Source organism: Aspergillus pseudotamarii (assembly GCF_009193445.1).
Source record: "Aspergillus pseudotamarii strain CBS 117625 unplaced genomic scaffold BDV38scaffold_74, whole genome shotgun sequence".
Classification (NCBI taxonomy): Eukaryota; Fungi; Ascomycota; class Eurotiomycetes; order Eurotiales; family Aspergillaceae; genus Aspergillus; species Aspergillus pseudotamarii.
The window spans coordinates 91,816-113,848 of record NW_022475088.1 but is presented as its reverse complement, the minus strand read 5'-3'; the positions used below and the strand labels follow the sequence as shown (position 1 = coordinate 113,848).

The window sequence follows — 22,033 nt, the reverse complement described above, 5'->3', positions numbered from 1 at the left end:
CCAGGAAACAGAATGTAAAGGAGTGTATCAGATGAATGAGTGGACACTATACTGTCACCTCCATTATTCCTCACGCTTGAAATGGTCAAGACGGCGAGAGACTGAGACCATCACCAGCAACGACAACGACAACTATAACTGTGGCACACTGTGCGGTGATTGACGGGGTAAGTGGAAGGGCAGCGCGGACGATTGAGCTCCTCATCTCTTTTATAGGAGAAACAGGGAACGAACGCAAGTCGAACTATCGTATAAGTCTTTCTTTCCACTGTTCTCCTTCGAGATGGGAAAATCAAAGGAAGCAAAAGAAGAAGAAAAAGAAGAAGAAAAAGAAAAAGAAAAGGGAAAAGAAAGAGAAAGAGAGAAACGAGGGCAAAAGAGGGAACGGAGAGAGGTTGAGGGGAAGTTCAGTTGTCGAACGACCCCGGTAGTTGTTGTCTGGTTACTCAACAAGGCAATTGCTTCAGCAGTCACGGGGAATTCCTACCTTACCTAAAGTCCAGGGATTTTAACCCGTACGATTCCCCGTACCGTGTAGTATAATAATAGTAAATAGTGCTCCGTAATAGTAATAATAATATCGGATGATAATAGGAGGAGGGCGTAAATCCAGTCAATCTCTCCTGAAAGACCCAACGCTTGGGCCGCAAAGACTCCCCGGCGAAGTGAGACTTGTCAATGAGAGCAGAAGCGAAGGGAAACCCGAGATGAGCAAATATTATTGGGAAAGAGATTTCAGCGGTCGTCGCCTCATTTCGATGGTGCATGCAGCGTTGACATGTCAGCGTTTTATGCATGTACAGTAGTACCTAAGGGAACTAACTAGTTTAGAATCGTAGCTAGTCTCTGACACTATCTATATTAAGTCAGGGAGGTTTCATAACAAGAAGTGCACGGACTCCTCGTAGAATTCCAATTGATCGATAAGATGGTACCGAACCATTGCAATTACATTCCATTTGTTCTCATCGCTCGATAGAAGAATGCAAATTCGAGGATGTCCGTTCAGAGGGACTGCATTTATACTTCCATAAAATTGCTAGAGCTCCGGATAAGGTTTTGGTAGATCCTGACCTATCACATGTCCAATCTATAATCTACGATATCCGGCTTTTCACTCTCTACCAAATCCTAATGGAAAACGCGGGACACCAGGAAAGACCCAAGCTTCACGACTAAGACGAGACAGGTTAACCACATGAGAGGCCAAAGGGCTGAGGACCTCCTGATCAACCACTAATGAACTATCAAGGTGTGTTGGTCACAAACTGAAGGCCATTCGCCTTAAAGTGATATCTGGCAAGGTGGCAAAATATAAAGAGGATATAGTATTGTGGCATGGTCAGCAGGTAAGCTTTTCAGTTCTAAATGTCGACTCGAGCGAAGCTTTGGAAATACAAATCTACGGCATTTGGCGCACGTGGCAAATGCTGACACAGGATCAAAAGATCGTAATTTTACTACAACCTTGATGACATACTTCAGAGTATGAAGCATCAACGTCTTTTTTCTTCTGCACTATATTTCGCTTGCGCTGGTTGGCATTGCGTTATCCTACACACGCTGGTAAGCGGATGGGATCCTTGCTACGCTCAGAAGAGTCAGAAGATACACCCGTCTTTATTGCTTAAGGCTGGAACAAAGCTTTGATTTCGAACACCTAGGAAAAGCTTAACCATTCTAGTCCAACATAAATAAACATCGAAGTATGTAATGAGTTATGTCCGGAACATGACAGATGAAACTTATAAAGCATAATGTATCAGCGCGCAGATGCCCGCTCAAAGAAGCTCCGACAAAGAGATCGATAGCCGAACATGCGCTATACAAAACGGAAAGAAAGTACCGACCAAGGATTGTTGAAACAAGAAAAAACCATCAAGACGTAACGTGACTTCGCAAACCAGACTCGCGCCGAGTGATACTACTCGAAGGGTATCAAAGATAATTTTACTCGCAACAAAATGGCGAGGACCATGAAAAAACCAAAAAGAGAAGAAAGAAAGCGTTACACAGGGAAGATCCATCCAGATCACAACAAGATCAAATAATTCGATGGAGCAATACCTGTGTCTCCATTGGATTTCCTGGCCTGCCACCACCTGCCGCTAACATCGGACACTTCCAATATCTCATGTTTGGTAAAGCTGATCTCATTGGCGTCTTCTGGGTTGGCATCATACGAATAGATTGCCTTTGCCCGGTACGGGTATTCGGTTGGTTGAGGAACCTCGTTCTCGTTGCTATTGCCAGGCAAGTTGGCGTTCGAAGGATTGCCAAATCGAGGTTGCGATGAGCTGCGGTTTTCCGAACCAGGGGCACCACCTGGGTAGCCCGATACGGGCGATGACGTCTCAAAACCATTGAGCTGTGCCGATGTATACATTTGAGGTGCCTGACTGGAAGTCGTTTCAGGTCGGTTTCCGAAAGCCGTAGACATGGGCCTGCCGTTTCCATATGCTCCGGCATGTTCCTTCTGAAGAGCGAACGAATCAATGAATCCACGATGTGAGGCTTGCGGCGTTGATCCGAAATAGAATATCCAGATAACCTATTCAAACCGTGAGTTATATTCGATACCTTGAAACCGTGGTGAGACTCACTATCACCATAGACATGAGGATAAATCCGGCACCTGCAGCTTGCGACGCAGAATCACTGCGATATACCAACGAATTCACACCAAGTGTTGTGATTACCATACCAGCGGAAAGATACCCCACAATCTATTGTCGATTAGCTTTGGCTCATGTGCATAAAAAGTACCAGGAAAACCATACAGCTACACTGTAGACGGAACCGGTGTCCGTGCCAAATACGAACGTCATCCCAAGAATAATACAAAGCGAATAAGCGACTCCCCACCACGAATAGGTAGGATAGCCACGGGCATTAATAGCCGAGACAATCGACGATATGAATGCAATGACCCATGCCAGCTACAAATGAGACCCCATTAGCATCAATCACCGAGACTGGATTACTCCGCTGCCTGAGACACATACTATCGAAATGGAGATCGTTGCAAGCGCGAACGGGTCGCCGAGGATATTGCTTGGACGGAATCTCGCCATTTTTCGAGGACTTTCGTTATAAGGGCTCGGCTTATGTAGAGATGAGGAATGCGTGGAGTAAGACACCATGAATGTGGTAAAAGGGCGAAAGAGAATATATAGGGGGTTGGTTCAACTAAATGGCTGAGGAGGTATATCCCGTCCTTGGCTGTATAATCGTGATGACTTTATAATCTGTCCTTTGCGTTCTTTAAACAAGATCAAGTGACCGACTAAGGTTCCCAAGAAATATCAGTTGTTGCTTATGACAATATATGGCATTTATCGATGAAGTCAGCGTGTTACTATCAAGCGGTTAGTTTCGTTGTTTAGTTATAGACGCGAAGGACAGAGAACATGTAGATCAATTGGCGGTGGATCAAAAACATCGTGAATGACAACAACACGAACCAGTAACTCGTGATAAAAAAATATAAATAAAAAAAATAGAATAAAATAAAATAGAAGAACAGAGGCGGTCAGTCAGCGCAAATGCATGATCGTACCTTGGAGGTAAAGCAAGAATATTGACAAGGAGGCTGGTCAAGGTAAAGTTAAAAGATAAAAAAAAATCAAAATAAAAAAAATAAAGGAGCACTATATTCTGAGACAACAATCAAGAGTCCAAAGAGCGCGTTCCTTGAGAGGTTGATTGAGGGAAGTTTGGAAACAAGAATGCCCCTTGCAGGCAACAACTAAACAACAGCACCTGGCTGGAGGAAGGAAAGATCAAGATGAAACGTTAGAAGGGATGACAGTGAAAGAGAGGGGGAAAGAGTGGAAACGAGTGAAAAGTCGATCACGTAAAAGCGACTGATGAGTGAAGGAGTGATAGAAAAGAAACAAAGATGGGGAAAGTGAAGTGCAAAACGTTGAACAAGTCGAGTACTTCGTCCAGTCGGGAAAAGGAGAGAAGATGGGACGGGAGGGGAAAGAATGTGGACTGGACACTGAGGCAGCAAGGCAGAGATACTACAACGCTAGAGTACGGCTTGGCAGGTTTCACACCCACTGGTGTTGAAGCGTCCACGCGAACCCCGTTTCCACAAACACACGGACTCCACTTGATTGGTTGCTGTTCCTAGTTTGGCCCCTGGCCTAGAAGATCGAGAACGCATAGCGACTGGTCCTCACCCTAACTAAGTTTCTGTCGTTACTATTCTTATGCAGATTATGAACATTAGTACTAAGTAGTAGTACGCGATGACACACTTGGGATTTTTTTTATTCTCTTTTCCTTTTCTAGTTCTTACAATTACTTACCTATGTATGGAGTACTTACTTGTATACGTTAAATTTGCTCTTGGTAACACACGGCCAAAGGATTCTATTCCCTCATAGCCTATCATCTTGTCCCCACATACACCCTCATTGTTACAAATCCCCATCGACTGAACTCTCTGAATGACAATTAAATGGCGCTGCCTATCATGATTACCATATAGTATGACAAGACCCATGGCACTCAAAGATCGAAATGAGATCTTGATTTAAAACTGTCCGAATGGATCCCCCTTCTCCGCTTGCGATGGACGACACGCAACTCGGTCTTTGCTTTAATAACTGTTAGTGCGGATAGTGGATTCCTCTCATTAAATTCTGGCCAGGGCTGAGGCTGAAATGTGTGGCATGAGTGGCTTGACGGCATCATAAAAGAGTAAAGGATCAACATGGTGTCCAAATTTCACATCCACGAATGGATCCTGATTTATGGAACGTTGCTGGTAATTTGCATGAGTAGGTTTTGGGAAATCCTTCAGTTTTCATTACCATACTATTGACCCCTACACTTACTACACTAAATATGCTAATTAATGAGGTCCTATAGTCGGGATCCAGAAAACAAAAAAGGAACACCACAAAGTAGGGCTACGTACGTATTCACATGAAGAAGGCAACTGTATGGCTTTTTGTTTTGGTGGAGTAAAGATGCAGAGAAATTTTTTGTTACTTTCTATCCATTGATTTTCCTTGTTTCCAGTAATGGATGGGCCAGTGCCAGATCCGCATCCGTTCGCTCTTATCAAGCAACGCCCCAAAAGCCTATATTCCATGTAGTGCAGAAACCTACACTCGAGGATAACCTATTCTTTTCTGTCTGAATCTAGACCCATCCATGTCGTGGATCCAAAGACCCTGTTGCAACTCTTGGTCCGATAGGCAATACTTGCAGACCCCAGTACACTGGTCATTTTAATTTAACAATTATGCACAACGCTTATTAGCCAAGAGATGGGGAAATTGCAACCGAGGCGAGGTATAAAATTCAATACCCACTCTATAACGGTAATTTCGGCAAGATCCCAACTTCTCCGAGCCCCGGAAGCATGCAAGGGTCCATATGATGACCATGGGCTTCCTATGTGCCTTGCACCGTCATCTGATAGTTCCGAAGAATCGTGCATGCTGATCGTGCGTATGGGTGGAAAATTAAGCGGTCATGCACGAACCCCCTGTCTTGTTTCGTCGTGAGTCAACATAAGTCCTGAACAATTCTTTTCGATCGGTCTAGTTTGCCATCTGCAATGGGTGTCTGTACCTTGCGCTCTCTGCAGGGGTTACGGCCTTCTTCTAGACTAGGACGGCTTATGTGGTAATTTTGGTCACATAGTCCTAGTTTCGTTCTTTCTAATATCTCGGAGATTACGTGAGAATCCACAACAGTAAACGAGGTGCTGCATCAATTCAAAGTACGGAAAATGTAAGCTATGAGGTATCATAAGTCGTAACGCACAAGACCAAAATCATCATCAAGTCGCTCAGAGTTCTTTCGCCCTTCGCTGCCTCATCACTTCCTCCCTTTTCACTTCCCGCTCAACATCCTCAAGGCGCCCTTCCCATTCCGCCCAGCATTCGCCACCCCCAACCAAGGCAACCTCATACCATCGCTGTAAAGCTCGCGCTGTCCGTACACGTAGTTCCGAGATCTGCTTCGCTTGCTCCTCCTGCACCTGCGCCAATTGATCCAATCGCGGCTGAAGCTGGATGAGGGAGGCCGATGTCTGCGTATCCGGGATCGGCAGATCGTTTAATGACGTGAGCCGCGAGGCGGTCTCTGGAAATGCAGAAGCATACGATAACACAATTGAGGCGAGATTCTGGGTTGTCAAGTTTTCGGGGAGGGTTTGAGGTGGTGTTGGGCGAAAGAGGTCGGGGAAGCGATCATCTAGAACAGTATATTAGTTTGTGCGTACGATGATAGTATGATGAGTTTCCGTACGGAGAAGAAGTACATCCCGCACCGCGGGAATGTTTCGACTAAGTCTCTCGAGCTCTCGCTCTAGGCTGAGAAGACGACGCGAGACACTGTCATCGAGAGAAGCTGGCTTCGCGGGTGCGGTGGGAACACCCGTCCAATTTGCGTCGCCTGTGAGAAGGTAGATGAGTCGCCGTAGGCGAGATTCGAGCAATTCAATTGTCGCCCCGGCTACTGCCTCGTTCTCGAGAGTCATTGTATATGTGTAGTAGTAATCTATGGAAACTGAGCGTCATCGTTCAACCAAACCCACGTTGGGGTTTGGATGCAAACATGACATACATACAAACATACCAAATAGGGGACTATGTGGGGATATGTTGTAGTACTGTTTATGAACAGTCGCCGGAGATTGATTCATGTAGACGACAACGCGGGGCAAGGGAAAATTACTAAACCTAATGTATCCCGCTGATATTCTGCAGCTTTCACTCAAGTGGAGATATAAAGGTGATTTACATATGAACCGGTGTACTTGAGTTCTGTACTTGGTATATTGCCAAATATGTATCCTTAATACTTCATATGTATCGCTCCCAACATATAGACACTGGTCATGCATAGCAGCTACATCGTCGTCGCACTTTCACCATTACTGGTTCCATGAGGTACTGGTACCCGGCGAATATTGTACAGGACCTGCTGTACTACCCTGACCTAGCAGAGCTCGCCCTCCCCTTTCTTGCATTTCCTGACCCGACTCCACCGCGTCACTGAAGCTTGAAACTTGATAGTCGAACACGTTCACATTTGCAGCGCCCGAGGTGGTTACTTGCTGATCATTTTGGGTTAGTTCATTCATTTCCGTGCTCTCATCCTGGCGAGTGGCAGAGTTCGAGTCCTCATTCTGCCTGCCAGATGCATCTTCTGGCCGGTCTTGTTCTTTGAACTCAACGTCAAATGCTGCATTGTCTGCATTGACAAATTCCTAGACCGGGGTTAGCTTAAGGTTTAATTATAGAGATAAGCAGAAATACCTGGAGTGGAGGTGGAATTGGCTCCTCTCGGAAATTCATCGCATTGCTATTAGCGTAGATGAGCAAAACATTTTTGGATTCTTCACGAGCCGCTTTAAGGACTTCGATTTCTCGAACTTTGCGCGCCGTATATCCAATCACATCTGCATTCTTGGAAGTGGATGAATCACTCTGCTGAGACTCTGCCTGCCGAGCTTTTGCGTCATCTGTTGAAAAGCTGATCCGCCACCACTGCCATTCATCGACGACTGTAGGTTCGGTGTCCGCCATCTTCGTATGATTGTTAGGTCTTAATACGTAAGTTACGTGTGGCTCAGTACACACGCCGCGCAGGGTATATTTATAATGAGGTGTTTTCCCTGAGATGTCCGACGGCTCAGTCAAAATCTTTGTGTAGCTTCGAAGGGTCTCAATAGCGCTCGCTTTTCTTTGGGCCAGCTCTGTTAAAGGTAGCATTAGTACCCAGAAGCACGATTTCGATAACGGAAGGTTTACCTTTCAGCTTATCATCAATTTTACGGGAGACTTCTCGCAGTTCATCTGCTAAACGTTTCGCCTCCGCGTTTGCCGCCTCTGGACTCAAAGACAACCCATTTGCGCCGTTCGCAAGGCTCTTGGGTAATGTTACGGAGACAGCAGAAGCAGCCTTCTCTAGCGTTTCCTTCAGAGTCATCCCTTTACTGTGCATAGCAGACTTTGACGCCGAAAAGCGATCGATTAGGTTCTCTATTTTAAAGATCCCGTCATATTCATGAAGCCTTTGGGCACGAAAGTCGCGAGAAAAGTCCCTGGAGTCAGCGAGATATCGATCAGGGTAGAAGACCGCAGGGATCTTCACGTCAACAGGTTTTGTACTATCTGTGCTTTCCAGTCTGATAGTGAATATCTCCCCTACATGCTCCAACCATACATCATCAAGCTCTTCACCAGGCCTATCTGACCAAATGGCGCGATCCAAAACGTCATAGAGGGTTTGCCCATGCTCAGGATCCACAATTGACTCAAGGATGAAGAAATCTTTGTGTATAGGTGTGTCATAAACAGTTAGAGGTCGTTTATATGCCTTCGACGAGAAAACAGTCGCCAACTGATTCCCAGGATCTGCTCGGACAGCGGCATCTTGCCAAGTTTCCAAAAACCTGCCTATGCTGCCTTCCGAGTCGTATGTATACATGCTTTTTAAGCTTGCAAGAGCATCCACGCTACCAAAGGAGCGTTCCGTAATATCTAGAAAGGCGACTAGCCTCTGCGTTTCGTAGATGATGTCATCCCAATCCGTGTCGCCATCGTGTGCATCCTGAATTGTAACTATTTTTGGAAGGTTTATAGGCTGTCCGTTCCACCACTGCGGGTCGTGCCCATAGTTCGAGAGGATCCTATTTCTCTGCAGGAGAGCTTCCCGGGCCAGGGGTATAGAGTGAAGGATGGTCAACAGCCCGCCTAGATATAGATTGTCTTCTGATGGACGCAGAAATGTTGGCTCGCCTTCCACTCTCTTACGGTCCCCCGGATTTGGACTGATGATGATTTCGCGAGCGCTTGAGTTAAATAAAGTCATTGCCCATGCACCTTCATCATAAAAGTCACGGGTGGCCCGGCCAAAGTTCGCCTTGTTTGAAGTTGTAACACCTGTCTCCTGTTGTCCAAGGTTTTGGTTCAAGGACATGGCCACTGCTTGCTGTAGCTCACGCTCTTCCTGCTCAGCAAGTGATAATCCTTTGTTGGGATCTGCCATAGCCCAGTGAGATCGAAGTTAGTGAGCTTGGTACAGTTTCGTAGTGAGGTGGTCTCACCCGTAGCGTTCTGCGAAGGCGGAGGGGTCGCCTGTTGATAATCAGGTCCTTGTGCTTGCTCGCCTAATGTGGTCGGTGGGCGTGAGGGAGGAATTGAGCTGGGAACTGGGTCGGAGTGTTCGATATGAAACGCTGCGAATGGCAGATAATTAGTAAATGTACGTGGTCCGCATCAAACCGGGGTTGGACGCACAGGGTATGTTTGGATCATTCAGGTAATTGGAGGCCTATAAAGAGAACGATTCTGGTCAGTAAAAATACCAAGTGAAACAAAATGCGAACCTGGAAAGAAAATGGGAATGATACCTGTGTCTGCGGACCCGTGGGATCTTCGAAGTAAGCATTGATGGCTTTATTTGAGTTGAGGTCATTGGCCTGGGGTAGATGATACATTAGCACGCGAATTATAGTGAAGAATGATGGAGACACTGTTAAAGTAAGAAGAGGTACAACTCAATACTAACTTTAAGGAAGCTGATTGCCTGTTCGCGACTTGTGCTTGTGAAGCTCACAAAGTTCACAATGGCTTCCTCTGTTGGTTCAGATGCCATGATGGAGCTCTGCGCTATTGACCAGCAGCACAGAGATGACAGGCTTGAAGAAGACAAATAAATACAACAATGAGGCTTGAAAAATTAATGATAGAAACGGGCACAGCCTCTCTTCCTGAGCACAAGGGGTACAAAAGAAACCCAAAGCATGTAGGTTAATTGTTTGAACCGCTTGAGCTTCCCCACCACATGACATGCGGCTGCCAAGAACTAGAGAGCGTCACTTTCCCGTTTGACGGTAAATCATCAACATTCAATGTCTCCTGCATGACAAAAAGCTGGTGTATATGGACAATACAGTACTCAACCACATCGCGTTGATATTAACAATTATCAAGAGTCAGTAAGTGGGTTTTAGACTCTTGAAAATATCCATGGTTCCATCGCAAATTGCTACTTTAAAATTGAGCCCTGATGAAGTATAGTCACGGGGACCATTGAATTTTGTTCTAAAAATACTGATAAAATAAGCGTGATCTACTACGAAATACATAGTAAGTTTCCTCGGTACTCCAAACGATACATACGAGAGCCAATGTTGTATAAGAAGATGATTATTAAGGGAAAAGGTGAAATTACCAAGATCCATAAGGAAAATAGGGGATTTACGACGTTCTGGATACAAATCGAGGTTCTAGACTCTTGAACTATTGTTTTCCCAGGTTCATAGCGTCTCCCAAATTAGCCGGTTAAGATAATACCTGATAATCCAGGCCATGGAACTACTCATTTATTGCAATCCCACCAATTTTCACCAGCCATCCTACTCTTAATTCGTTTCTTTTTGTCTTCTTTTCGCCTGAAGAATCAACTCAATTTCCGATACAAATATAATTGTTTCCAGTGTCCGACTTCGCTCCCGTGTCTATGTGACTGGCCTTCCGCCCCTCCATCCCGCCCCGCCAGAGGTCAGGCTCATTCTGCGTTGTCGGCTCTCTCCAGCGCTCCACTTTAACCAACCCTGAGCTGCTGTGGGGGAGAAACTGTTCTGTGTCGGTTTCGATTTTGTTTCTAATTGGCGTCCATCGAATCCGATTTAAGTGTACCAGGGCCCCGCGACGCATCATTTGACAATTTGAATTTTCTCCCATTCGGTTTTCCTCAAATATTTCATACGGTCGGAGTTCACCCCCGAGAACCACTCAAAATCCATCACGTCACGTTGTTCTCCCCGACCCTGCCGAACCGCTGCTGTCCGTTGGGATGGCCGCCGCTTTCGACGACGAAGACCTTTCGGTCCCCCTTCCATCATACGACCGCGATCGCCGTCGTGAACGTGCTCCTGGAACGACTCCTCCCAATTCGAATTTCGCTGGTATGACAATGCCCCCGCCATCACGGCCGCTCGGAAGGGGCGGTGATCCGTCAATGCAGTCCCCTGCGACCACGAGGGACATGCAGCGCCTCGATCAGTATCAAACCGTGAAGGTTCTAGGCGAGGGTTCTTTTGGTAAAGTCAAGTTGGCTATTCACCAACCTAGCGGTCGTCAGGTCGCTCTGAAGATTATATCTCGTCGCAAGCTGCTGTCGAGGGACATGGTTGGGCGTGTTGAACGTGAAATCCAGTACCTTCAATTGTTGCGGCATCCGCACATTATCAAGCTGTATAGTCCATACCCCTTCTTGGAAGTTAGCCACGAGCGAACTAAATAGCTGACTGGCTCATGTCTATGACAGATACACCGTCATTGCAACTAAAACCGACATTGTCATGGTCCTAGAATATGCGGAACGTGAACTTTTCGATTACCTGGTGAAGAGGGGCAGATGCAATGACGCCGAAGCTCGCAAGTTCTTCCAGCAGATAATTTGTGCTGTGGAATACTGCCACCGCCATAAGATCGTTCACCGGGATCTGAAGCCTGAGAACTTGCTCATTGATAGTGAAAAAAACGTCAAAATCGCTGATTTCGGGTTGAGCAACATTATGACAGATGGGAACTTCCTCAAGACTAGCTGTGGTAGCCCGAACTATGCAGCACCTGAAGTCATTTCCGGGAAGCTTTACGCGGGGCCTGAGGTGGATGTCTGGAGCTGTGGAGTCATTCTCTACGTGCTTTTAGTGGGACGACTTCCATTCGACGATGACTATATTCCGGCCCTTTTCAAGAAAATTGCCGCTGGCAATTTCCATATGCCTCCTTATATATCTTCCGGAGCCGCCCGGTTAATTAGGTCAATGCTGCAGGTGCACCCAGTTCATAGACTTACAATTCCTGAAATTCGCCAGGACCCATGGTTCCAAAAGGATCTTCCGAAATATCTTCAGCCACCGCCTGAGGAATTTATTGCAACAGGCGTGGATCCTAACAAGGCCATCGATCCACGCAAAATTGCGCCCGGGAAGCCGATATCAGTACAACACAAAATTCACCAGGTTGCCATCGCCAAGTTGGAACGAAATATGGGATATGGCCGTGAGGATATTGAGGACGCCCTGAAAAATCCTGAACCCAGTGCAATCAAAGATGCCTTCTTTATCATCGTAGAAAATGAGATGATGCAAACTAACTGTGAGTTTTGAGAGATATTCTCTAACCCCCTCTTCACTCCCAGAATTCGGACATCGATAGAGGCTGTTTGAGGGACGGTAGTATGCTAATATTTTGCCCTAGCGCCTACTGATGAGAATTTGATGCCCTCTGCACCCCTGCCACCTTCGGATCGGACATCACGCTCGTCGGCAGCAGCTGGCCGGACTACTGCTCACTCACAAGGAGCTCCGGCCGGGCCACCTACCAGAACTCGAAGTGGTTCACAGCGCCAGCCGTTCCAATTACATCAGCCAAGTGATTCGGATGACCTGGAAACGTCACGCGTAAGCCATGTTAGGATTTTGCCAACTAGTTTACCTTACGTCCATGACCAATTGATGGAGCAACGTGAGCGGGAACAGAGAGCTCGCGCTGCAGACCGTCTGGCGGAAGAGCAAGCTCGGTCAGGCTTGGATGCCCATGAAGATCCACATCGGTCTGGCTTTGATGGGCGGTCTTTAGATGAACAGGAGGCAACAGCCAAGGCCCTGAAGCCTCATTCTCGCAGCATCGTCGATCTAGACAAGTTGCGTCTCGAACCACCCGAAGTTCGTAATGCCCCGCACCAACCCAAGAAAACTCGGAAATGGCAATTTGGGATCCGGTCTCGTAACCAACCATACGAGGCAATGCTTTATCTCTATAAAGCTATTGCAGCGCAGAGAGGACGATGGGAAATCCTTCCAGCCGAGTCAGGTTAGTTCATCTGTAGCTCGAAGCTTTGGTTTAGTCTAAACTAATCATGTTGTCAAGGTACTCAAATAGGTTCTCAGTCTCCAGATGAACCTAAACCGCTCCAAAGCAAGTATCCGGATCTACCTTCGGACTACTATATTCCAAAAGACCCATGGTTCATACGGGCCCGTCTCTTGAAAGAAGGCGTCAAAGCACCTGGCTCGTCTGGCAGCGTGCATAGCAGCAGGAGTGATATCAGCGAACTTCGTAGGAGGTTCAATTTGACCGGTGGGCCATCCTCAGTGGATGAGAAAAGCCACAGTCCCAATGAACATTGGAGCACATCAGGCCCTTCTTCAGCTTCGCAGCATCATTCAATTCCGCGTGTTGCTTACGGTGTCTGGGTCTTCGTCGATATCCAGCTGTATCAACTGGAGGAAAATAACTACATGGTGGACTTCAAGTGTGATGGATACCAGAACGTGATTCGCGCGGAGAGCGATACCGAATGGCATCCTATTAGCAAAAGATTCCGGAACAAGGAAAAAGAGATAACTAGCCCTTATCCGTTCCTTGATGTTGCCTCTGATCTCGTGGCACAATTAGCGGTGGCAAGCTAGATTGCTGGTGGTCCTGATATTCATTCATCGGCGTACTCGGGGAAATCGGTGCATCTGGCGCGGCGTTCTGGTTCTTTAGTTATTCTACTTTCCTGCCTTTGCTTGAGTTGTTGCATGTCATCGGACAAAAGTCGGTCGACAAAAGAAGTTGCAGGTTTTTGAATATATAAGCAGCCGATTTCACATACAGTTCGTAATATTATTGTCTACTTATCATACCAGACTATGGTTTCAACTAAATGCGTTCCCACTGTCTCCAATATCTTGCTAAAGTACTTATATAATGCTGGCTGAGCTCCTTTGGGCCTCTCCATTGAACGCATTATTTCCCACTTCCCCACTCGCCCTTCCCACCCTGAGTGGGGAATCTGTATGCAGGGGATATCAAAGAATGCGAACTTCTGATAGGTAAATTCAGGAATTCTGAAAATGACTTGCTCCCATAAATTGTGAGGGGCAAACATCGGACTTCTGAGGGAATAAGCTGCTAATCCCATAACAAGGTATGTAAACCTTGAAAGAACGACATCGGTTCACCATATCTCCGGGGCCGTCATTTATATTACCGAAAAATCGTTGGAGAATGTCTCCCATTCAAGATATAGTCACCCATGATGATGTCCCTATCTTGATCATAGGAAGTGGCCCCTGTGGTCTCTTACTCGCCTTTATGCTCGCGCGGCTCGGAGGTAATTAATTATCTCTACTCTAGTTCCAATCATTATTGTGTACGACTCTAACCCTCTTAATTAGGTTCGGACATTGATCGTCGAACGCTATCCCACTAGACTAGATGCACCAAAGGCCCATGCACTGTCGCCCAGATCACTAGAGTTATGCCGTTAATTCGGGTTGGGTGTCAAGATCCGCAACATCGGGGCAAATCGTGAAGACGCTCACTGGGTGAACTTCGTTACTAGTCTGAGCAGGAAGCTTGTCGGTAGATTTCCATATGAGCGGATGGACGCTGGGGTCCTGAATGACACGCGTACAGTTCGTACTATGTGTGTCAGTGTTTGGTCCTGTGCCGTTGTATATGAATGCTAACGCTGACTTAGATGATACACAACATTCCTCAGCCGGAGTTTGAGGATCTGATTGCTCGATAATTGTCAAACCATGATCTCGTGGAAGTGCGCAAAAACCATTCTCTTGTTCAGTTGGAAAATGTACACATATGAAGATCACCCTCCCCGAATAGTCTGTAGACAGAGCTGACTTGGTATCTCCGTGGGCTCAAGCGTAGTGATTGTGTTCTGGCTAGTATTGAGGATCGCTCCACCCAGCGAGTGTATATCGTGAGATGCTCTTAGTGGGTTGCGACGGGGCAAAGAGTGCCGTTAGGAGGTTCCTAGGTATAGAGAGTGAGGGAGAAGATTCATGTGAGTTCAAACCAAGAAGCTCGGAGCTCTAGGGAATCGTTGACAATATATTTAGACGAAACTATCATGACCATACATATCAATGCTGACATGGGTCCCGTAGTTAAAGAACAGGTGGGCATGCTGTATTAGGTGATAGATCCCCAAGTATCTGGCTTTATAATAGGCTACGATCTATCAGGGAACCAAGTACTAATATGTAACTTTGATGTATGTGCAAAAGGTATACTAGATCCATCCTCGATGTTATACACTGACAGGGCCGCCCAATATATAGAGCATCAAACATCTAGTTGAGTCGTGGAATGACCGTTGAGGTTATCTCAGCTCCTCCAGGTTGCTGTTCGGACGTGCTGTTTAACGGAAACCATCTTCAAAACATCAGCAATGCAAATGATAGGGTAAGTGGAGTGGTACTGTATATAGACCCGAAAATAGCCTTACCAGAACTGGTCAGTCTGGAATGGGGATACATTGATTCACTGCCGGAATCCAACCTACTTATGACGACGATCTCTGGACATCGTGCAATCGCACTTCATCCAACAACCCTCGCAATCTGACCACTCCAACCTCTCTATACTCTAGCGACTACGGTTATCATGCCGGCTCAGTATTGTACAGAGGCCACTTTACTGCTAACGGAGAAGAGGAATCGTGATACCTATCTACGCAGGGAGGCTACGCATACGGCCATTCTGTCTGGCTCAATTCCACCTACCTCAGGTCCTGGCAAGGGAACCCGGTCATCCAGAATTACAACCAAACACTTCAATTCCCACAGAGTCTACAGAGAGACGAGCATTACATTTTGACCGTCTTGGTGGATAATCTTGGGTTAGGCCTCAACTTTGAATTGAATACCAACACCATGCAATCGCCGCGCGGCCTCCTCGGTTATGATCTATCCGGCCATGACTCGAAATCCGACGTCTCGTGGAAAATCGCTGGTAACCTCGGCGGGGAGCGGTATCGTGACCTTGGCCGTGGACCCTTGAATGAAGGGTCTATTTTTGTGGAGAGGCAGGGCTATCATCTTCCAGGGGCCCTGAATTCGACTAAAGCAGGATGACAGGCCCGGACTCCACAGGAAGGCCTCTCAGCAGCCGGAGTCGGCCTTTTCGCGACCACATTCTCACTTGACTATCCGCAGGATATGACATTCCCACCAGTGTGTTCACCAACAGCACATCTGTTGACGCAAACGATGACAAGTCGGGGGCTTTTCGGATCCAACTATTTGTCAATGGGTGACAGTTTGGGAAGTATAGTATGTCACTATCCCGCCCACTCACCAAAGCATTACTGTGAATCCATATGCTCCCACATGTACACATATATTAATTTTGAAGCCATTGGCCAACTAACCTAGATACAGTAAATAACATCAGCCCTCAGACTAAATACCCTGTTCCTGAAGGCATCCTCAATTATCACAGAGAGAATTACCTCGCTATTACCTTCTGGACCCTGGAAGAAAATGGGGCAAAGTTGAACGGGATCCAAATACAGAGCAAGGTCATTGTGCAGAGAGGATATAGGAAGCCGGCATTGGCCGCTGGGCAGACGTATTCGCCTAGAGAAGGAGCATACTGAGTAAGAAGAGCGTCTTATGATGAGGCTGCTTTGTCCGTCATTGAAGTGAGAACGAAGAGACTGGAGAGGTGTCTTGGTAGGCATTGATTATCTTTGACGTATTTCTCTTGCGGGGCTATTTGATTCATTGGAGACTCTCAGATTAACTGTAGGCTCTATACTAGACGCAGCAGATTCTTCCTACTGAAAGAAACTTGGAATTCGAGGGGCAGACCATATATTCAGACAAAAACATGGTGATTAAGGCTCAGCAAAAGCTGTACATTTTTCGTGAAATAGGCACCAAGTCTTCAGTTCTCGTATGGGCGGTAAGGCTGTGCACCTCCAAGAAATGCGGGCTTATTTACTAGTATATCTTTACCAACACCAATCAGAACGGGACTTAAAATTGATCACCTTTGCCCCGCATAAGCAATTCAATTCTTTGATCACTTCAGGAAAATTTTTCAATCAACGCCCAGCTAGCTTGGAGGTGATCGGTGCAGCTGGACACTTTTCACGACGACTTCCCGACATTCAAGCATCCGAACCCCCTCCATGATTGCTTTCAAATCTACGCTAGAAACTACACAAGAAGCACTGAGCCTCATCTTCGAACAGACAAGTGTTACCGGGCAGGCCGGAATGGCGGACCCCCTCGCAATAACCGGACTGATTCTTCAAGTTATAGAAACCGCGGGCCAGGTATATAGATATTGCAAGGAGGTCAGGAATGCCGACAATGAGATCCGAGAATTATTTGGCGAGCTTTTCGCCCTAAAGGCAGTTCTTGAGCAAATGAGTAGAGAACGGCAAGGTACTCTAGACATACAGGATCCCAAGTCTGCACAATCACTTTCATCAGAATCGTTTCGACACGCCTTGCTCAGCGCGAACGGCGTCTTGAAGGACATCCTTGACGATTTGATGAAAAGGCAAGCACGAGGAAAGTCATTCTTCAAGCAGTTAGGATGGCCCGGGAAGAAAGAGAAGCTTCAAGATAGCATCGTCCAGCTTGAGCGGCTCAAAAGTTATTTTATCTTAGTTATGGTGAACGAGAACTCGTATGTTTCCCCAGTCTATAAATATCTGGGACTGAGGCTGATTATATCATCAGGACAATGGACAAGGAGGTCCTATCGTCAATTAACTACTTGACGGACCTGGGAACGCTGATGAGACAAGACAGTCAAAGTGAGATATTAAAGAAACTTCCATTACTATTCGATTTGAGCTTTAGGATAATCGTCTCTTTTCACATTTTTCGAGCACCATCTAACAGCTTCTGTCATAGAGGACCTGCGTCAGAAGATAAGGGAATGGATATGTCCGTTTGATGTGGAAACAAGTCATCGCAAAGCACGGTCTGTATGCCAGGCTGGCACTGGATCTTGGTTTATCAATGGTCCTTTTCAAAGATGGTTTCGAGGACAGGAGAAGTCTCGAGTGCTCTATCTTGAGGGTAAATGTAAGCTTTTGGCTTCCCGATGATTCACTAAATCTACGTACTAACCATTCGTTTAGCTGGCTCTGGAAAAACGGTTCTCTGGTATGTTCGACTCTTGGAATAATTTCATATCTTATACAGTCGTTAACATGCACTGGCTGCAGTTCGACTGCTATAGAAGAAGCAAGGAAGGCCACCCAAAGCACAGACTTCAGCCTAGCACTATTTACGTATTGCTCGTTTCAGCTCAGTGCTTCCCAGAAGCTGGTCCATGTTCTTGGTGCTTTACTCGCGCAGCTTTCCGATCGCTTTCCGCAAGCCCTTGACGTACTGGAGCCTGACTTTAGGAAGAAGTCACTTCCTTCTCCGAATACACTTCTCCAGATACTTCGCAATTATGCGCGTGAGCTAAAACGGTTGTATATCTTTGTCGATGCTGTTAATGAGAGCGATGAGTGTGAAGACATTATAGGGACATTGCTAACCCTCGCAGAATCTGAATATCAGATACATGTGATGGCAACCAGCACTGCAGCTTCAGTGACACTGAGTAAGGATGACCTCCTGAGAGCACAAATGAAACCATCTTCAAATCAGAACGACATTCAGGATTTCGTAAACGCGCAGTTGGAGACACGACCAAGCCTTCGTTATCTCCCTCCCCACACCAAACGGGATATAACTAACACACTTATAACCAAGGCCAACGGAATGTAAACACCACCATTAGATTTCATAATGCACATAAGTTACATTTTCAGCTAACCGCCCACGTAGGTTTCGATACGTTCAGTGTCAGATTGACCTGCTCAGCGCCCAAGCAACCGGCCGAGGTGTCCGGAAGGCGCTCGCGACATTGCCAGAAAGCTTAAACGGAACGTACGAAGTGATTCTTGAACAGATTCCCCCGTATAGCCGCGAACTAGCAAGAGATGTACTTCTCTGGCTTACATTTAGCCGGCTACCAATAGCTTTGTCGGCATTGAGCGAAGCTGTGGTAATCGTCAAGGAAGATAAATTTCTAGACGACGAATGCAGGCTATATTCACCCACAGTCATTTTGAAGATATGCCAGGGACTAGTAGCGTATGATGAGGTGACTTCGGTTATAACACTAGCCCACTCCTCGGTCAAAGCATTCCTTACATCCGACGCTATCAGACAAGGCCCTGCCGCATACTACAGTTTGCAGGAGGTTGAGGCTACACGATGTATCTTCCAGAAATGCTTGACGTACTTGATGTTTGATTCGTTCCAGAAACCATGCCGAAGCCGACATGCCCTTAGAAGGCGTCTGAAGGAGTTTCCACTGTTGAACTATGCTTCCATGACCTGGGGACAGTATTGTGGATTGCATGCTCCTGCTGGCTTCGCGCTTGGGGACTCTGAATTGGACGAGATAATGGCCTTCTTCGCAACATGTGCCCTACACAATGGCGGTAACTTTAGATCCTGGGTCCAGGTCCTGATCCCCGAGGCTGCTACTGAAGAGGCTTGGTCCACCGAGCCACTGTACTATGCGGCTTCATTTGGGATGACGCTCGTCGTGGAAAGGCTTATAAAAAGCGGCATCAATTTGGACTCCCCTGGTGGCCGGCACGATGCCACTGCCCTTACAGTCGCGTCATACAGAGGGCAGCAGGCAGTGGTCAAGATGCTGCTTGATGCAGGCGCAGACCCGAACTTAAAAGATTGCCATGGAATAACAAGCCTCGGATGGGCAAAGAGGAAAGGTCACCACGAGGTTGAAGCTCTGTTATTGGAATATGGCGCTCAGGCTCAACTAGGGCATTACAAGGAAGTTGTGCCAAGAAATGCGCAGCTGGCAGATAACGACGACAGCGACTCTGACGGTCATGAGGAGTGATCGAGATAGAAGGCAGTTCAGGTACAATGCCAACGCCTCCAGAGGAATCGGAATGCGGCGTTGATCAAATCCCCAGCGGGCCGCTGGTCAGCCGGAGTAAGCATACAAAGTCTGTGCAAGGGCTTCCTTCATTGTTTCATACTTATTTGTTAGTTGGCCTATTTTTCTAGAGTTTGGGTGAATAGATAGAATGTCGGGTCACAAAATGCGACTCCCTCGGCATGAGAAAGACAAACAGATAGAATATTCGACGCTAGCTGGACATTCAATTATTGCTGCTTGTATTTTTCAACTGTTATTTCTTTTTACTTCTTATTCTATTATATTCTTTTGTGTTAGACATCGCAGGGAAGACACATCTCAGGTAACTGATATCCATAGCAAAATCTATAAAATGGGCAGTAGAACAAGGTGATCGAACCTTCAATTGATGCTGCTGTACATCATGGAAAAGCTTATCAGAGTACTAACACCAAAGACGGTACTCGAAGCTATACTGACGAAGGAAAATGACGTGAACTACAAGATGGATATAGCATTATACGTAAATCGGTAGAACTACCGAGGGGGGTCTTCACCATAATATGCGTAAGCCCTAGCAACATCACCCCACACGTCTAACCCCAGGAATTAGGGAATCCGTAGTACGTTGCTTCTCCTTGAAATGGAATCAATGGCCGACGGGTAAGGAGTTTGCCGCTCTCCACAGCGCAAGTTGTGGGGAAAGTGTGGAGAGAACGCCACGGGGGATCATCCGATATGGGGAAGAAATTTCCAAGTATAGATAAGCTGCATTTAAAACGTAGCGCCCCTCCTCTTCTCCAACTTTCGTCAATCGGTCAAAACTACTTCAATTGCTATCCAACATGACACGCGCGCAATCAGACAAGCCTACGGGCGAGTACCGCCAATATCTACCCGACCTGAGCCTGAAACGCTTCCAGGTAATGCGCACTCAAGATGCGCATGAATATGCCCATGATTTCAAGACGCTCCACAACCCACCATGGTTGCATGCGCTGTACATGCACTGGCTGGATTTGTTGCAGGAGCCATTTAAGGGTGTCACAACTGATGGTGTGGTATATCCTTTTCCGCAATTGCTGTTCTGTTATTAATATTCGACAAGGAAATGTTCGACCCGGGCTCTTCACATTACAAGATGAAGACATTCCCATTGGCAAAATAGTAAGCGCAGTTGAATCGCTACTCTCTATAGTAGACGACAAACAACGCCAAGCGCTCTCATATCACATCGACTCTCCTGAATGGCGCACATGGTCAAACCCCGAATTCCTCCTCAGCCACAAAGGTCTCCGCCTCGATGAAATCAACACTGAAACCCGCGACGCAATTCTCAACGTGCTCAAGGCCACGCTATCACTAGAAGGCTACGATAAAGCCATTAAAGCTATGCGCATCAACCACTTCCTAGGCGAGCTCGTCGAATCACCAAAAGTGATGAACGAGTTCTCCTACAACTTCGTCCTGTTCGGAAGCCCCTCTACCACTAGACCCTGGGGCTGGTCATTCTACGGCCACCATCTCTGTCTAAATGTGTTCTTGTACAAGGGCCAGATCGTTGCCTCGCCGTGGTTTACAGGCGCAGAACCTAATGAGATCGACTCCGGTCCGTATGCAGGCACCCGCATCATGCAGGTTGAGGAGGAACTCGGTCTCCGACTTATGCAGTCGCTCAGTCCAGATCTTCAGCGGGAGGCTCGCGTGTACGCCGATATGCATGACCCCGCAATGCCACCTGGTCGCTGGAACAAGGATGATCAGCGGCATGTGTGTGGTGCGTATCGGGATAACCGAGAGGTTCCGTATGAGGGTATCGTCGCTTCATCGCTCAACGAGGAGCAGAAGAAGTTGCTTTACGGTATCTTGGAACAGTATCTACTTTATCTCCCCGAGCGATCCCGGAAGATAAAGTTGGATCACATCCGGCAATTCGAGTCCGAGACATATTTCTCCTGGATTGGTGGTTTTGGCGATGAGGATCCGTTCTACTATCGGATCCAGAGCCCTGTTATCCTCGTTGAGTTTGATCACCACTCTGGCGTCTTCTTGAACAATGAAGAGCCGAAGAAGTTCCACATTCATACTTTGCTACGCACGCCTAATGGTGGTGACTACGGATATGCCCTGCGGCCGTTGATTCCCGCTGTGGAGGGAATAGTGGGGAAGGACATTACGTGGGAGAAGTCGGCTCTCTAGGTGTACCGATGTTGATCTTAGATGATGTTATGCAATAGATTGTATATAGTGAGCATATGAGATACTAGATTGTGCCAAATGAA

General features: G+C 46.8%; 9 protein-coding genes across 9 annotated transcripts; 6 read left to right on the top strand and 3 right to left on the bottom strand.

Moving 5' to 3' along the window:
• Positions 1-1,963: 1,963 nt before the first annotated feature.
• sho1 (osmosensor SHO1) lies at positions 1,964-3,345 on the bottom strand. Its single transcript, XM_032052391.1, has 4 exons — positions 3,006-3,345; positions 2,781-2,939; positions 2,604-2,726; positions 1,964-2,551 (listed from the first exon to the last, which is right to left on the bottom strand). Exons 1-4 carry the CDS (start codon positions 3,141-3,143, stop codon positions 2,033-2,035), a joined length of 939 nt encoding a protein of 312 aa, XP_031909004.1. The 5' UTR covers positions 3,144-3,345; the 3' UTR covers positions 1,964-2,032.
• Positions 3,346-4,330: 985 nt separating this feature from the next.
• On the top strand, positions 4,331-5,567 carry BDV38DRAFT_259978 (uncharacterized protein). The gene is made up of 3 exons (XM_032055878.1): positions 4,331-4,790; positions 4,882-4,999; positions 5,035-5,567. Exons 1-3 carry the CDS (start codon positions 4,724-4,726, stop codon positions 5,153-5,155), a joined length of 306 nt encoding a protein of 101 aa, XP_031909003.1. The 5' UTR covers positions 4,331-4,723; the 3' UTR covers positions 5,156-5,567.
• A 245-nt stretch (positions 5,568-5,812) lies between these two features.
• Positions 5,813-6,505, bottom strand: BDV38DRAFT_287288 (putative nuclear distribution protein RO10; the record flags this gene model as incomplete). The annotated part of the gene is made up of 2 exons (XM_032060823.1): positions 5,813-6,219; positions 6,274-6,505. 2 exons carry the CDS (start codon positions 6,503-6,505, stop codon positions 5,813-5,815), a joined length of 639 nt encoding a protein of 212 aa, XP_031909002.1.
• A 198-nt stretch (positions 6,506-6,703) lies between these two features.
• On the bottom strand, positions 6,704-9,854 carry BDV38DRAFT_197799 (uncharacterized protein). The gene is made up of 7 exons (XM_032052390.1): positions 9,544-9,854; positions 9,386-9,454; positions 9,273-9,306; positions 9,080-9,211; positions 7,782-9,014; positions 7,287-7,726; positions 6,704-7,237 (listed from the first exon to the last, which is right to left on the bottom strand). Exons 1-7 carry the CDS (start codon positions 9,628-9,630, stop codon positions 6,902-6,904), a joined length of 2,331 nt encoding a protein of 776 aa, XP_031909001.1. The 5' UTR covers positions 9,631-9,854; the 3' UTR covers positions 6,704-6,901.
• Positions 9,855-10,367: 513 nt separating this feature from the next.
• Positions 10,368-13,562, top strand: BDV38DRAFT_197795 (kinase-like domain-containing protein). Its single transcript, XM_032052389.1, has 4 exons — positions 10,368-11,234; positions 11,308-12,143; positions 12,246-12,860; positions 12,918-13,562. The coding sequence occupies exons 1-4, from the start codon at positions 10,834-10,836 to the stop codon at positions 13,457-13,459; spliced, it is 2,394 nt and encodes a 797-aa protein (XP_031909000.1). The 5' UTR covers positions 10,368-10,833; the 3' UTR covers positions 13,460-13,562.
• A 1,050-nt stretch (positions 13,563-14,612) lies between these two features.
• BDV38DRAFT_259947 (uncharacterized protein) lies at positions 14,613-15,104 on the top strand. Its single transcript, XM_032055877.1, has 2 exons — positions 14,613-14,841; positions 14,897-15,104. The coding sequence occupies exons 1-2, from the start codon at positions 14,763-14,765 to the stop codon at positions 14,971-14,973; spliced, it is 156 nt and encodes a 51-aa protein (XP_031908999.1). The 5' UTR covers positions 14,613-14,762; the 3' UTR covers positions 14,974-15,104.
• Positions 14,951-15,760, top strand: BDV38DRAFT_259946 (uncharacterized protein). Its single transcript, XM_032055876.1, has 2 exons — positions 14,951-14,973; positions 15,121-15,760. Exon 2 carries the CDS (start codon positions 15,147-15,149, stop codon positions 15,402-15,404), a length of 258 nt encoding a protein of 85 aa, XP_031908998.1. The 5' UTR covers positions 14,951-14,973; positions 15,121-15,146; the 3' UTR covers positions 15,405-15,760.
• A 1,301-nt stretch (positions 15,761-17,061) lies between these two features.
• BDV38DRAFT_274736 (uncharacterized protein) lies at positions 17,062-19,730 on the top strand (the record flags this gene model as incomplete). The annotated part of the gene is made up of 7 exons (XM_032057892.1): positions 17,062-17,480; positions 17,534-17,610; positions 17,711-17,884; positions 17,941-17,965; positions 18,028-18,576; positions 18,641-19,596; positions 19,651-19,730. The coding sequence occupies 7 exons, from the start codon at positions 17,062-17,064 to the stop codon at positions 19,728-19,730; spliced, it is 2,280 nt and encodes a 759-aa protein (XP_031908997.1).
• Positions 19,731-20,578: 848 nt separating this feature from the next.
• Positions 20,579-22,025, top strand: BDV38DRAFT_259941 (DUF3500 domain-containing protein). The gene is made up of 2 exons (XM_032055875.1): positions 20,579-20,807; positions 20,860-22,025. The coding sequence occupies exons 1-2, from the start codon at positions 20,597-20,599 to the stop codon at positions 21,948-21,950; spliced, it is 1,302 nt and encodes a 433-aa protein (XP_031908996.1). The 5' UTR covers positions 20,579-20,596; the 3' UTR covers positions 21,951-22,025.
• Positions 22,026-22,033: the final 8 nt, after the last annotated feature.

Bases quoted from the DNA above. Each gene is read 5' to 3' on its own strand.
- BDV38DRAFT_197799 (XM_032052390.1), bottom strand. From the start codon at position 9,630: ATGGCATCTGAACCAACAGAGGAAGCCATTGTGAACTTTGTGAGCTTC. The intron at 9,212-9,272 runs GTGCGTCCAACC...TGCCATTCGCAG, and splicing joins GAATGATCCAAACATACCCT to CGTTTCATATCGAACACTCC. The intron at 9,015-9,079 runs GTGAGACCACCT...GGGCTATGGCAG, and splicing joins GCCTTCGCAGAACGCTACGG to ATCCCAACAAAGGATTATCA.
- sho1 (XM_032052391.1), bottom strand. From the start codon at position 3,143: ATGGTGTCTTACTCCACGCATTCCTCATCTCTACATAAGCCGAGCCCT. The intron at 2,727-2,780 runs GTATGGTTTTCC...AATCGACAATAG, and splicing joins GTTCCGTCTACAGTGTAGCT to ATTGTGGGGTATCTTTCCGC. The intron at 2,552-2,603 runs GTGAGTCTCACC...CGGTTTGAATAG, and splicing joins TCCTCATGTCTATGGTGATA to GTTATCTGGATATTCTATTT.
- BDV38DRAFT_259946 (XM_032055876.1), top strand. From the start codon at position 15,147: ATGACCGTTGAGGTTATCTCAGCTCCTCCAGGTTGCTGTTCGGACGTG.
- BDV38DRAFT_259978 (XM_032055878.1), top strand. From the start codon at position 4,724: ATGGTGTCCAAATTTCACATCCACGAATGGATCCTGATTTATGGAACG. The intron at 4,791-4,881 runs GTAGGTTTTGGG...GAGGTCCTATAG, and splicing joins GTTGCTGGTAATTTGCATGA to TCGGGATCCAGAAAACAAAA. The intron at 5,000-5,034 runs GTTACTTTCTAT...CCTTGTTTCCAG, and splicing joins AAGATGCAGAGAAATTTTTT to TAATGGATGGGCCAGTGCCA.
- BDV38DRAFT_259947 (XM_032055877.1), top strand. From the start codon at position 14,763: ATGCTCTTAGTGGGTTGCGACGGGGCAAAGAGTGCCGTTAGGAGGTTC. The intron at 14,842-14,896 runs GTGAGTTCAAAC...CAATATATTTAG, and splicing joins GAGTGAGGGAGAAGATTCAT to ACGAAACTATCATGACCATA.
- BDV38DRAFT_197795 (XM_032052389.1), top strand. From the start codon at position 10,834: ATGGCCGCCGCTTTCGACGACGAAGACCTTTCGGTCCCCCTTCCATCA. The intron at 11,235-11,307 runs GTATAGTCCATA...TGTCTATGACAG, and splicing joins CATCCGCACATTATCAAGCT to ATACACCGTCATTGCAACTA. The intron at 12,861-12,917 runs GTTAGTTCATCT...CATGTTGTCAAG, and splicing joins AATCCTTCCAGCCGAGTCAG to GTACTCAAATAGGTTCTCAG.
- BDV38DRAFT_259941 (XM_032055875.1), top strand. From the start codon at position 20,597: ATGACACGCGCGCAATCAGACAAGCCTACGGGCGAGTACCGCCAATAT. The intron at 20,808-20,859 runs GTGTGGTATATC...ATATTCGACAAG, and splicing joins TAAGGGTGTCACAACTGATG to GAAATGTTCGACCCGGGCTC.